Below are 14,203 nucleotides of genomic sequence, written 5' to 3'. Positions count from 1 at the left end.
CTGAGGAGAGATGGTAACATTCTACTAACTTTCTTATGCCCTATGCCAAACATTTTTTCAATACACAGACTCACCTGTCTTGTCAGAGTTGCAGAGAATAGTCTCTTTCTCAGCTCTTAATCCTGGACTAGGTCCATGTTTCATCCACAGAGTGATGGTGAATTGATCAGTTAAATTCTTTGGGACTATTCCATCTGGGATTTTGGCTCCTTGCTTTCCATCAAATTTAAAAATCATGTCATTGTTATCCATGAGAAGCCCAGCTGTCCAGTTAGTTGTTGCACTGGGAGATGGTAACAGGTCAATGGCACCTGAGGAAGCTCCTGCAAATGATATATAACGAATAACATGATGAGAGACTAATGAAAAAGCTGCGAAGATTAATTTAGTATAGGCCAGGGGTCTGATTCACACTTTAGATTATTTTTACTAGCCAAATGGTCCTACTAACTTCACTGTCAAATCATATACACGTTATACAATACCGACCATAGTAAACCAGTAAGAGTTCTCTAGATTAAATGTATTGCACAGAAAATTACAGAAAGCATCTCTCTTGAAAATTCTCATTATTTTCTAAAATTCATTAATGACATTTCTTCAGTTATTTCAAGAACTGCTATGACTAAAACTGCTGAGACTAAACCCAAATTCTCTACATCCAGCTGGGAAGCTTTACATCTTCCTTCCCTGACAGCGTGGAGATTATGGTACGTGGGCATGATGTGTTGCAAAATACATTACGGTGGGGATAAATGTAAGACAAGTCTCCTAATGTCCAGCAGACACCCATGGACATTCATAATAATGTTGGTATGAATATCAATACATACAGAGTATTCACCATAAAACAGATAATATCACTTTAATGCTGTCTTCTGGCAGATATGTGATGGTTGTAACTCTGTGTGTTCTTGTCTAGTGATAGATCTAAGACTTTTAAGTGGTACTCATAATTCAGATTAGCCACCTCCCCAACCCAAAAGTATATCATTAGCAAAGTGGTTCCTAGCTACACAGTTTGTTAGAATTAATTGGGAAAAAAACCAAAACCAACTAACCAAACAAAACAGAAATGGAAAACACTGTGGTGCCAAGATCTGATAAAATAGCACAATTATTTACAGCTCTGTGTTTTCTTACATCTTAACAACTGGTTCTACTTTATCTGCCAATCTTTTTATGGAGATTTGTGGGTTACTTTGGAGCCTCAGTCCTGTTAGCATGTGTTAATCCTGCCCTGAGAGCAACTATTGGATTATGCGTTTGGGAGATTTAGCCAGAAGAAATCATACTGTTTCGACCCTCATGAATCCAACCAGCATCCCAAGCTGCTCAGCCACATACATACACAGACCTGGAGCAATACACATGGGATGTATCTGGAGGTGTTCCCAGAACAGTCTTGTCATGCTACTGGCTCAGTGCCCTTCCAAAATGTAGGGGTTGATGCCCTTTTCTTCTAAAATGCTCCCAGAATAATGCAGGAGCCACTGCATTCAGCACAGTTGTTGGACGGAGCCCCCGATACTGAAGTGCTTCTTCTCACAAGCAACTTACAGTGTTGGGCCCACCCTTCATGTTCACGCTGCAAACTTTGTGCCAGGTTAAGCACATGCTGATGCTGCCTGCTGAATCGGACCGGACTGTTGGCTTAGCTGGAAGCTAGCCGTCCAAATCAAACCAAACCCAAATCAGATCAAAAACTTTGTTTGAGCCTCCTGCGAAGCTGCACAACCCAGAATAAGGGAGGGAGGGCAGAATCTACCCTCTTAGCTGGAGCATGGCCTTGAATCTGATACACAGTGTTTCCATATTTCAGTTTCCTATCTGCCATGTAAGAATGAGTAATCCCATTATTTTCTATTTTATCTATGCTTAGAGGGAAAGAAGACAGCACCGTAGTCATATTTCCACCATATTCTAGGCCCCTTAACTGATTATTTTTTTAGTGAGATTTATTCTGAATATGTTTTTGCAGTACAAATGGTGTCTTTCACACATTCTTTATTTTTTATTATTGTCAGATGACAAGGTGAAAAAATGCTTACTAAAATGCTTTGAGGCACAACACTAATAACTCCTTGACTTTAAAATGACTCAAGCATAATTTAATCATTTAAACTGCCCACCTTGACCGTCAAAGTGAGTGCAAATCACTGGGTTATTGAAAGGCAGATTTAAACCATTGGTAATATAAAAAATGAATTTTAATGCACTATGCTTAGCATCTGAATTCTCTAGATTTCCAACAGATAAATGAAGAAATAAGCACAGGATTTATAAACTGGGTCCTTAATTTCAGAGAAAGAATCTTGCATTTTATACGGCACAGATGAATCTGTGATCGCTCAGTTCTGCACTCCGCAATCGCACAGTGCTTTACTGGTAGAAAAAATATATATAGGGTTTTCTTCCTTTTCAAATAATTTATTTATCCAACAATTAGATACAATAAGGTCATTTCTGGGAAAAAACTTATTTCCAGAAATAATTTAACTTGCTTTCATAAGAGTTCTCTCTACCTTAAGGGTGGTAATACATACTAAATACCAAAGTGTAAGCTAGTCTAAAGGCAACACTTATGTAAAGTTCATTTTCATTTATAAACTTTTTATCAAAGTCCTATTAGAAGTTTCTACCCTACCTCTTCTCCTCTATGAAGATATGGAAACCTTGGACAAAAAAAATATTTTCAGCAGTGAGAATTTTTCCTCTCATTTACATATACTTTTTACATTTTACCTGTTTTCTCAAGTGCTCTGTTCCTTCACGTATGTGCTGAGTAAAAACTGGAAGTTCAGCAATAATGTTAGACAGTACATCTGTCCACCTGCTCAAAGGCTGCCTGCAACTACTACAATGGCATCGACGGACCTGCTGAAATGTTTATGATCCTTCTGCTTTTCACCAGTTTAGGCCTACACATGGTGCAGGTAATTAATTAAGATTGGACTAGTATGGGGAAACATCTAGTTTATTCAGAAGGAAAAGAGAAAGACTTGAAATTCTCTTTTCTACTGCTTAAGTGTCAGCAGGTAAGGTAGTGAAGCCAGACTCTGCCAACTGAGCCCCTGAGACTTCGCACAACCTTCCTCAACTAAGGAATTTAAACCAGCAGAAGGTTCCTAATTTTGGTCCTACACTTAAAATTATAATAATGTTGGATATAGTTGCTATTAGTGCTTTATGTCAACGTAATCGTTTGGTGGTTTATATCTTGTACGTAGTGATCTGCTCTGAATGATTGTGCCATCTGCAGTTCAGGTCTGGAACAAGCATGAATCAATGTTTTTGCTGCCAATACAGGCTGTTAGAGGAGGCAAAAGTACTTGAATTTAGCTGTAGCACATTTATTTTTATTAAAACACTAGTATTTTATGACATCTAGTCCCTGATAGGTCACATAGCCTTGCTCAACCTCTCAGTATTAATGTCATGAATGTGATGAAGATGCATGCTGTTGGCAGATGGGTTTTCTCCTGCCTTTCTAGGACCCCAGTCAGTTGGATAAAGGCACAGGATTAAAATTATGATTGTTTCTGTAACCTTAACTAAGTAATTCTCAGATTGAAAATGTTCAGATTTTGTAAGAATGCTACTACTTCTGCTCACCTTTACCTCACTTTCCCAATCTCCACAGGTAATTGGTCATTGTAACTGCAAACTATTTTTCCCTGGGAATTGGTGTTCCATTTTTAATAATTTAGTAACACTGGCTGAAAAATTTCATTTACAAAATTATTTCTTAAAGGTTATCTTAAGATATCTGCAACACTACTGTGTGGTTATCAAAGCAAATGTAAGCCATACAGCAGGGCACCACAAACCAAAATCCATGCATTTAAATGGAAAAAAATGTGTACATTTGCTACTGTAGCTCGGTCGGGAGCCAGTTAAAGAGACATTTTGGAGAAGATGAGAATCAGTGTGCCACACCATCAGGGCTTCAGATGAGGACCCTAAGAAGACAGGATTTTAGAGGAAGAGGAGAGACAGGCAAAAGATAAATGGCTTAATGTGTGACTATTGCTTTGCCATACATATAATCTTACAGTCAGGAAAATACAGCCGTGTCCTCAAGTATTTAATCTACCTTTCAAAATTCAGTTGTATCTTTTAGACCACGTTATCAAAAAGTAGGAAAAGGGAAGAAAATAATTATGAAACCTTTCTCCACCAGGATATCTCTTTTCTGAAATTCATGTTTCTTAAATATTTTTGCTCAACTGATTGCCCCAAATGTTCCTTTACTTTTTGTTTGGTTTTACTCTGGTATAGCACTTAGCAGCAGAACAGAAAGCTGAGTCAGGAAGATTGAAACACAAGATGGAGATACAATTCTCATCAAATCCTACGGTCTTCCTATGACGGCAAATCTATACCTGAAATCTCACTACACTGTCACACCAGTATTAGTAGCAGAGGGAAGAAAGACTGAAAAAGAGGAGGAATGAGGAAAGAAAGAAAATAGAGAAGGGAAGAGGAGCAGAAGAGAAAAAAAGAAAGCAAGGAGAAGGTATGAAAAAGAGTGAAAACTAATGGAAAAGAATGCAGAACCAGTCAAATATCACCACCCCCTTCATTTTCCTTGCTACAATCCAAAATGAACCAGCTGAGCTAAATCCATGTATTGCATGGTCACAAGGAACTAGTGCTTTATCTGGAAAATATTATTACATCAACTGAAAGCCATATCCATACCACATAATTTCTGTAGAGATTTTTCTGAGTACGTTTCACGATCGCAGCCCTTTCCAATGTAATTGGTCTGTAATTCAATAGTGGTATGTATTGAGGAAACCGGCCCATCACATGTTTCTAGGTGAATGCTGGGAAACAAAGGCATACTGCCAGAACCAGGCTTGTATTCAATCCGTTTGCTCCAGTCTGGAAAGAAACAAAAACAAAAAGATCCAAGAGTCATTACAAATGGTCACTGTCTAAGACAAAAATAGAAGTCTTTGAACTTGGCATCAATGTGACTGTCCTAAAAAAATTGGGTTTTGCCTCTCTGTAAAAGAGCGTCAGGCTCAATTAAGTAATACTACTGCTGCTAGAGGTACACAAGCATGGAGTGCATACATATCCTGACAAGAAGTGCTAATTGGTGTCAGTCTGGAGCTCCAATGTCCATGCCCCCGTGACAGACTGCAAGCTATCTCCTCAGGAATGAGGCCATTGGCTGCACTGAATTTGGTCAGATTTCACAGCTTTGTGACACGGAACAAACAACTCCAAGGACCAGGCTATATACATCAGTCTCACTGGACTGTGACCAAAAGCTAATGTAACACATCTGTAGTGCCACTTCTTGTCTTCAAATGCCTTACTAATTTTGTGAAGTATTAATGACACAAAGTTACAGCTGAAAGGACCGGTCATGCTTTCAGCCAGATCCGACTAATCTGTGGTTTTGCTAATGCAGATGTCTCGCAGCCCACGACATTTAAACTATCACCTGCCTTAGGCAGCCACCTGGACATGCCATGGGTATCACTATGCTTCTCAACTGAAGCATTTAATTTTTAAATCCAATTAATTATGGTGTTTGCAACCTGCTTCAGAGAAAACCCAAACAAGCGGCTTTAATTAAAAACACGTATTTCAGCTATATTTACAATTCATATTTTCACAGAATCACGGAATGGTTTGGATAGGAAGAGACTTTCAAAGATCACTTAGTCCAACCCATAATCAGGGACATCTTTCAGTAGATCGAGTTGCTTAAAGCCCCGTCCAATCTGACCTTAGTGACTACCAGTGAGGAGCATCCACACCCTCTCTGGGCAACCTGTTCCAGTGTCTCACCATCCTTACAGTAAAGAAGTTCTTCCTTATATCCAACCTAAATCTACCCTCTCTCAGTTTAAAACTCTAACCTCTTGTCCTGTCACTACAGGCCTTGGTAAAAAGTTTCTCTCTGTCTTTCTTATAAGTCCACTTCAAGTACTGAAAGGCCACAGTAAGGTCTTCTTGGAGCCTTCACTTCTCTGAGCTGAACAACCCCAACTCTCAGCCTGTCTTCATAGGAGAGGTGCTCCAGCCTTTTGGCCATTTTTGTGGCCCTTCTCTGGACCTGTTCTAACAGGTTCGTATCTTACACATTTTAGCCAACTCCAGCCAAGTTACCACACAACACAAATAAGAATGCCACATTAATACAGAGATGCAAACAGTTAATTATTTTCAAGTCAAAAAACTATTCAACTCTGCTACCTAATGTGTACACCTGTGTATCTGTAAAATTTGTCAAAAGAAGTACTCTTGCATACGCAACTGAAGTTTCACTGACTTTTTTAGCCCTAGATAAAAGAGGATGCCGCAAGTTGAAAATTTCTAGGTCCTGGCAGTCAACGAAATCTCTTAAAGCAAATGGACAGGGACATTCCTTCTAAATATCGGTGGAAGGAAGAGTAATAAAAAATATATGTATACATGCATTTAGTAGGTGGAGGAGTTTGGTGTTTTTCAACACACCTCATTTTCAGAAAGCTTGAAAAAACATGCTCTTTCTCACCGTCTTAAACCGGATTAAAAATTTACCAGAAAATTTGAAGCAAACATTTTGAAGCATAGAGCAATCATTAGTCCAGAGTCCAGACAGAGAAGATCAGGTGCTGCCAGTCACTGGTCTGCATTTCACAATTCTCAGATTTTCTTTATGACTTTTAATCCAAATAGTGATCATGTAGCATTTTGTTCTCAAGATGAAGCTGAGACTTCACGGAACATTGTGAAAGTACATTTAATATCTATTTTTACTAAAATCCTTAGGACTTGTACATCACTGACTAAAAGAACTAGGACTACTTTATTGCCTGTGCACATATCAGCTGAGTTGCAATGTTATAAGTAATTTTCAGGTAATAATTTTCAGCCCATTCATTCCATAATAAGTTAGATTTGATCTGCAGTATTGCACAATTTGTCTGCAATTGTCAACTTAAACAGTTCCCTTAGAATTTCAAGTATCATAGAAGGTACATCATTACAATAACATATTTCTGTTCCTTATCCATTCCAGAAACTTGAGATTAACATTTTTCCAATCAGACAAGAGCAGAAAATTCTTTCAGGTACTTATGGTAAAAATAAAATAATTTGTTGATTTTTATACATGCTAGTAATACATGAATTATTGATCTTTATAGTTTCTTACTCACCAGTTAAAACATTATATTCCTCTACCCAAAAGGAAAAATAAAGAGAGTCTCATATGCATCTGAAACAATTCTGACTATCTCAGCAGCTTTCAGGTTTCAGCCACATTTTCGTTTCTCAGCTATATCAAATTATGTGGCACTCATGCAAAATATTCATTAGTGTATGTGAGGTGTGACTGAATTATTAACTGTAACATATCTGTACCTGTACACTCAGTTATATGAAGAATGTCTTATAAAAACATGCTATATAAAATGCCAGTACTCACAGGGAAGAATAATGGAAGACCTCTGTTTCTGCCACATGACTGTTCCTTGGATTGGCAGAGGTGTTTCATTTCACAGTACTACCTTTCAACTTTTGCAAAAATGGTAATTTATATCCAGAGATCATAAAACTTGAACATTCCAAATCACACACATTTATCTCAGCTCTAAATTGTAAAACATCGACTAGACTTGAACTAGGGTCTTTGTACATTGGTCCTCTGCAGCGTCATAGACCAGTCCTCATCCTAAATCCCACTAGCACATCTTTCACTGACTTAGTGCAGATTTAAGAAGTCCGCCAAGGAGCCCCTCTCTGTGCAGAAGGCATTCCCAGGCAGGGGAGTGAGCCAATATTGGAGTATGATGCAATCCTGTGAATAGCAGGACAGTCCTTAAATGTAGTAATAGCTCTGATACAAATCAACTGGCTTATTTATGTAGTATCTGCCCTCACGGCATTTCAGCATCCCACAGGTGTTGAAGCTGAGTCCAGTACCCTCTGTATCTCACCACCAGTAAAGTTAGTAATGCTGGAAAGTGCATAAAGTTAGAACAAGCAACAAGAAGTGGTGACAGTGTGAAGAGGTTATTGTGAGAAAAACTCGAGTCTTTAATTTAATTTTGAATGTGGCAAAGATCATTATTTTTCTTTCTCCCAGAATAACATCCTGTATTGGACACATTCAAAAGATCAACACCTTCCCCTCAGAAAAAGTGGTGGCACTTTTTCGATTCCTCTAGAACCGACTCAGAGGAAGAGTCTTGTGGAACTTGAGTCTACAAAAGCCTCAGAATTTCCAATATTTAAAAACTGTATCTTAAAATGTGACTCACGTCTAGGGTTACGCAAACAGTAAAAAGACACATAATCCCATCTGAAATGGTAGGTTGCACTACATTTGCTAAACTCAACCAACGTTTCCTCCTTTACCACAAACTGACACGTGATGACACCACATTACACTGCAAAATTAGAAAGGTAGACACTGCCTGCCCAGTAGAGGTGGAAAACTAATCCCATGGGAAAACCTTGAATAAAATTAGCCTTATTTAGCCCTGCAGAAGACAGCTTTTGTTTGGATTTTTTTTATTCAACATGCTTTTGCTTGCCACTTGTGGTATAAAGCTCTTCCAGACAATATAAGACAGCCCCAGCTGGATTATACCTACAACATAATCCTATTAGACTGTAAATATCACAATGTCAAGTTTGTGGTTCAGATTTCATCAATTACAAAACAAATGTGTAAACTTGGATCTCAGTCTCTGAGATCCTCAAACTATTCCAAGATCAAAATGGGCCAAACTTTAGTGACAGTTTGAGCTTGTAAAAATAAATCCCGATGCACTAAATAAATTTTCCTTTTAACAGAAGGTTAATGTAAAGACTTTCCTTGATCTCTACACTTAACAGTTTTGTACATGACTCTCTTTGCTTGTGATCCATGTATTATATTTTAATTCATTTCTAATGCTTGATGACACTAAGAATGATTTAATCTGAATTTTCCTTGAAGGAGTATTGCATTCACATGGGCAGAGGAGGTATGACCTCATTCATGTCTCCTCCTACATGTGTGTGGCCATGAACTTTTATTCCATCTCATAACAATAAAAACGATGGCAAGGTAATTAAAGACAATTGAAACACAACTTCTACTATGCCAGTGAAATGCAAAACTTCTCTCATGTTGGACTGAAAATGTGCATCCTGGCAGCTAAATGTAAGACAAAATTTGTGTAGTGCTGTCAGTGAGTCTCTGCAGCATCTCTAGATAATAGCTGGAACATTGGGTTCCCAGAGCAATATAATTGGTAGATTTTCTGTTTCCCCTTCAGCATCTTTGCATCTGTCCTATCTATGCAGGCTGGATACTTGGCTAAAGGTTATTCTGCTGCTATATTTTTTTAAACTTCTATACTTCATAGCTTTGCTGAAGTATTTGTTTTTTATTAAACATTTTCCTCTCAATTTAAAAATCTGAAACAATCTAGAATAAATAAAAATATCAGTATACACAAAGCATTTCAAACAAGATCAGAACAGTCTCTGTATTTTGCCAAAAGCACACTTATTTTCATGATTTATGAAACTCCCTGCATCTTAGAAGCAGCAGTCAGGCAGCTCTAGACACTGAGGAACGAAACCTGGAAGAGTAGTGCACTGTCCTCACAAAACTACAATTTTCTTTCAACACCATGAATTTACTGATAAGTAAATTGCCAGAATATCATATGTTGTAGCCACCCCAATAAATACCTGCTGCGCAGTTAGGCATTCCCCATATGTGAAAGATCAACAGCTCATAGACATTTCCAAAATGTACATGCTTTAGTACTTGAATTTCTACTTTGAACTAAAGACAAAGGATTTTTTTTAGCAAAACAGATACAGGCTAATAGCTCCTGCATATTTTCTCTTGGGCAGCATTCTCTCTATATTTATGGACTTAAAAATTGTGCCAACCTTAAAAAAAAACCAAACCAAACCAAACCAAAACAAACATTTTGAAGGATTTTCATTTCCCAGTTGGAAAAAAAACCCAAATCCCAAGACACACAAAGCAATCATCTTATCTGTTCTGCTCCCCTGTTATCTGATTAGCCCTCCTCAAAACCCATGAAAAAGGAAAATTTTTACTTGCAAAAAAGGAAATCTCAGCCTTGCAACAGACCTTTCAATAAATTCTGAATGCTGTTTCTTGACACAGATTGCAGGTGAACAAAATTGAGTTAACATTATTATTTAATTTTAAAGTATATCATGAATGTTAAAAGGGATCATCTGCTATGCCTTGTCATGTCAGAAGGAAAGTTAAAGAAAAGGCTGGTAGTGCATCAGAAAAGGCTCTTCCAGGTTTCATTCCTCAGTGTCTAGAGCTGCCTGTCTGCTGCTTCTAAGATGCAGGGAGTTTCATAAATCATGAAAATAAGTGTGCTTTTGGCAAAATACAGAGACTGTTCTGATGCACTACCAGGCACTGGTAGAGCCTGGCCCTTTCTTAAATACCTTTGTTTCTGTGAAGATCCTTAACTACTTAAAATAACCAGGTTTGTTCAAGGCTGTCTAAGCAGTTTTGCATTCATGAAATTGCTCATTTTACAAAGGAGTGAATTCGGTAGGATGTCCCCTGGTTAACTGGCCACAAATCAGCTAGTAAGCATCAGCAGAATGCTGCTTCCAGGATCCATCAATGTCACTGTGTGCTGTCCAGAATACAACTTTCTAAAACCAATTTGCTAAGTTTTAAAGGGTCAAGCAGTCACCACTTTTTCTCTTGGAAACCAAGTGTGGAGCTTTACAACAGTTGCCACAACTCCTACCACCGCTAGCAGACGTGTATTGTGTGAGGCAAGTTTGGCAGAAATTATTCAAAAAATGGAACAAGATTAAGTATCAGCTACGATCATGCTTCTTGTGTGTGTTTAGTAACTATAAATAACACACATAAATATAATTTAGGGGTTTTTTTTATTACACGACATTTCCCCCATTTTAAAATAAACTTTTATATAATAAAAATATGTACATACATATATATAACATATATACATATGCACGTGTACATAAAATATGAATGTTTTTAACCAACACTGCAAAATAATCTTTAAAGTTTTGTTCATTCTTTAAAGGGAGAAAAGATCATTTCTCATCCAGCACCACCAGTCATACAACTAAAAAAAAGCCTAATAAACATTTATAGGTTTGAAAGCTAATCTACAAGCTAGTAACATACAAATGACAGGACAGCTAAATCTGATGCCACATACAAATTTAAGCATGTTTGATGATGATTTGCATGAGTGATTTGTTAAGGAAATGATAATCAGAAAGTCTGACCCAGTTAAAGCCTCTCCATAGCAAAGAGAAGACTAACTTCCAATGCCCTGCTACAGTCCCACGGCTTGCCAAGAGCTTTGAATGCAGATCTCATAAGCATAAAGAAACATCCGTGTACACCTTGTATTTCTGCAGCATGCTGATAGTTTAAAAAACAACAAAAAAGCAAGAGACAGAAATGTGGACTACTGCAGGATAGCGGTAAAGTCTGCTGTTGCAGGAGTTAGTGAATAATGGAATAGCTGTTGTGCCTGAACTAGTGATGCTGAATACTCCATTGAGTGATAAAACCCCAAGTCCTAACGGTGCCTAATAATGCAAAATAAACATATAAGAATCTGAAATGTAGGAAACAACGGCATAGGTTAAACTATTATTTGTTGTGAGACTGCATTTGAATAATAATATGTATTTACTGCAGCAAATTGGGTGCCAGAGCCCCAAGTGCACTAATAAGTCCTAACGAGCCTCCATAAGCCTCATCTAGGACCTCCAATCACACCCATGGGCCAGGAGCTTTTATTTAAGCTCAGCCCCAGCACTTCAGTCCTGCCCTGACCTGTGATGCTGCAGGGGTGTTGGTCTCTAGCTCAGCCACCGCTCTGGCCGTAGGGTCCCTTTATGTAGAAGTCAACCCATGGACGGGCTTTCTGACTTGCCAGACTGGCCTCATCGCTGTGGATCTGCCCAGTGACCTGATCCTAACTCTCATCTATGGACTGATTTCCTGGGACCTGCCCCCTCACCGTGAACAGGCCTGCGGATCTGGGCTCTTGGCTGAACCTGGCCCCCATCTCTGGGTCTGCCCTGCTTACCTCAGTTGGGCAAGGAGTTGGCCCGTGGTGATGAAGGCTCTGCCAGCCTTGGTATTACAATTGGCTCTTGGCTTGCCTTCCTTTTGGGAGTAGCCCTGCTCTTGCTGTTCTTTGACACCAGGTTTAGATGTGATTAGAAACTTCTAATGTTTTCAGAAGGACAGACTACCACAAAAAGATGTCATTGTGGGAAGAGGCAGCTTCCTAGTTATCCTGGAGAAGAAGGGCTGTGACTAGTGTTTGAATCATGGTATTCCAAAGGATTTCTCTACTGAGGAGTATGCAAAGAGCTTCTCAAATTCTAAAAGACAGACTTCTGAAACACCACATCGACTAGTCACTGAAATCAAATGAACTGAGGCTGTCAAAACTTGTGTGGAAAGTCTGCAATTTTTAACCCCATGGTGCAAGGATATGTGAAAGCTTTTACATACAGAGAAAAAAAAAATCATAGGGAAAAGCTTCAAACCCAACAGGATATGCTGTAGTGCTTTAATTTTTGAGCGGAGGAAATACTAATGGAACCACCAGGTGTCAGCTACATCTCAGAGGTATGAAATATCTCAATGAAAATATAATTGCCCCAGTGAAGCTCATGGTGCTCTTGCAGTGAATTTTTTTTGTAGTTGTAAACGCAGAAAGGTGAACAAAGGAATGAACTTCCACAGAGGTACATCGAAATAAAAATCTAGTTAAATAGGTCTAAAATGAATGGGTTTTTTGCATCAGTTAAGATGGAAAAGACAGGCTTTAGTATTTCAATTGTAACATATACAGAACTGCCTAAAGAGAGGGTAATAATGGGTTACTCTGAAAATGTAAAGTTCATGGCATACAGGAAAGTAACTAGTAAAGATCCTTGTAAATCTGCCTTGGCATTGTTATTTGATATTTCCATTAGTGATCTTAGCACAAAACCAGGGCTGTGTTAATTAATTCTACTAGTGAGACAACTGGAAGGCAATTCTACGTTGAAAGTCAGTATAGAAAGCGGATATTCCAAGCACAGAATAAGATGAACTTGAGAAGCGGCGTGACAGAAATATCACTTCGTAGTAATACCACCAGCTCATGCTCAGGAACTTCAGCAAACTGGTGTGTCATCACTGAAAAATGACACATGGAAAAAGATCAACGTGTTGTTATTGACTATTAAGTCAATAAAAACATGTCCATGAGCTACCAGTCTGATATAGCCAGGCAAAAGAAAGGCAGTCTCGGAATATATAAAGCACTGTGTTTCCATTAAGAGGCTACGGTAAAAAGAAGCATGTGAAAACACCTTATCTGCAGTGTTCAGGAAAGATGTATTTAGCTGTAATACATACACAGAATTTGCTGAGGAAAGGAGAGCGTATCTTAAAAATTAGATTGAAACAGGTATGACTGCTGTCTTTAAATACGGCAGTCAAACAAAAGAAAAAATAATGCTGATACAAGTACATAAATGAGTATGAACTTATGTAAACTTTGAGCTCAAAAATCAAAAGGACTCAGAAGTTCAATTAATTTTCAGATGTCTGAAATGGGTATTTTACTAAATGATGCCATTCAAGTTAATAGCTGAAGGTAAGAATTTTGTTAAGATTACCTTGTTTTAAGGACGTGCGGCTAATGCATGCACAGCAGCTCCAAGACTAGACCGGCATAAGGCTCCCTGCTTTGCAATAAATTTCATTTTTAAAATACGGATAAATATCTTACAGCTAACACAACACGAGCATTGCATTTTAAACTGCTAGGTATGCGCGCAAGAAGAATAAAAATCTATTTATATTTATTGCAGAAAATACCTGGGCTTTTAAAATTATTCCTGAAGACTGGGAATATTATTCTCATAAGCAAGTTTCTGTACTTGGCCACCCTCCTCCAAACACCCAATTGCTTTAGTAATCATACTGCTCCTTGTTAAAAGCACTGACAGCTCAAAAGCCAATACAGTTTTGGTTTTCCTCTGTAATTGGATTTTACTAGAAAGCTCACATGAATACCATTCTAAAATCACTCAGCATCTACTGCAAATAGCATCTATGAAGTATGTTGACTCAGAAGTGATCTAAGATCACTCTGCTGCTAAAAGAGAAGGTCCTGCCCTTCTCTGAAGAAAAGAA

The 14,203-nt window shown here is 38.2% G+C and overlaps 1 protein-coding gene across 1 annotated transcript in view; it reads right to left on the bottom strand.

Moving 5' to 3' along the window:
- Positions 1-14,203, bottom strand: part of CLSTN2 (calsyntenin 2) — a 380,503-nt gene that overhangs the window by 59,338 nt on the left and 306,962 nt on the right. The window contains exons 7-8 of the mRNA XM_009890154.1: positions 4,705-4,890; positions 75-323 (exon numbers count right to left, since the gene is read on the bottom strand). Coding sequence (XP_009888456.1) covers positions 75-323; positions 4,705-4,890 — 435 coding nt within the window. The remainder of the gene's footprint in view (positions 1-74; positions 324-4,704; positions 4,891-14,203) is intronic.

This window comes from Charadrius vociferus, unplaced genomic scaffold (genome assembly GCF_000708025.1).
Source record: "Charadrius vociferus isolate BGI_N301 unplaced genomic scaffold, ASM70802v2 scaffold650, whole genome shotgun sequence".
NCBI lineage: Eukaryota > Metazoa > Chordata > Aves > Charadriiformes > Charadriidae > Charadrius > Charadrius vociferus.
The sequence above is the reverse complement of the archived record's forward strand: the minus strand, read 5'-3'. Positions and strand labels throughout refer to the sequence as shown.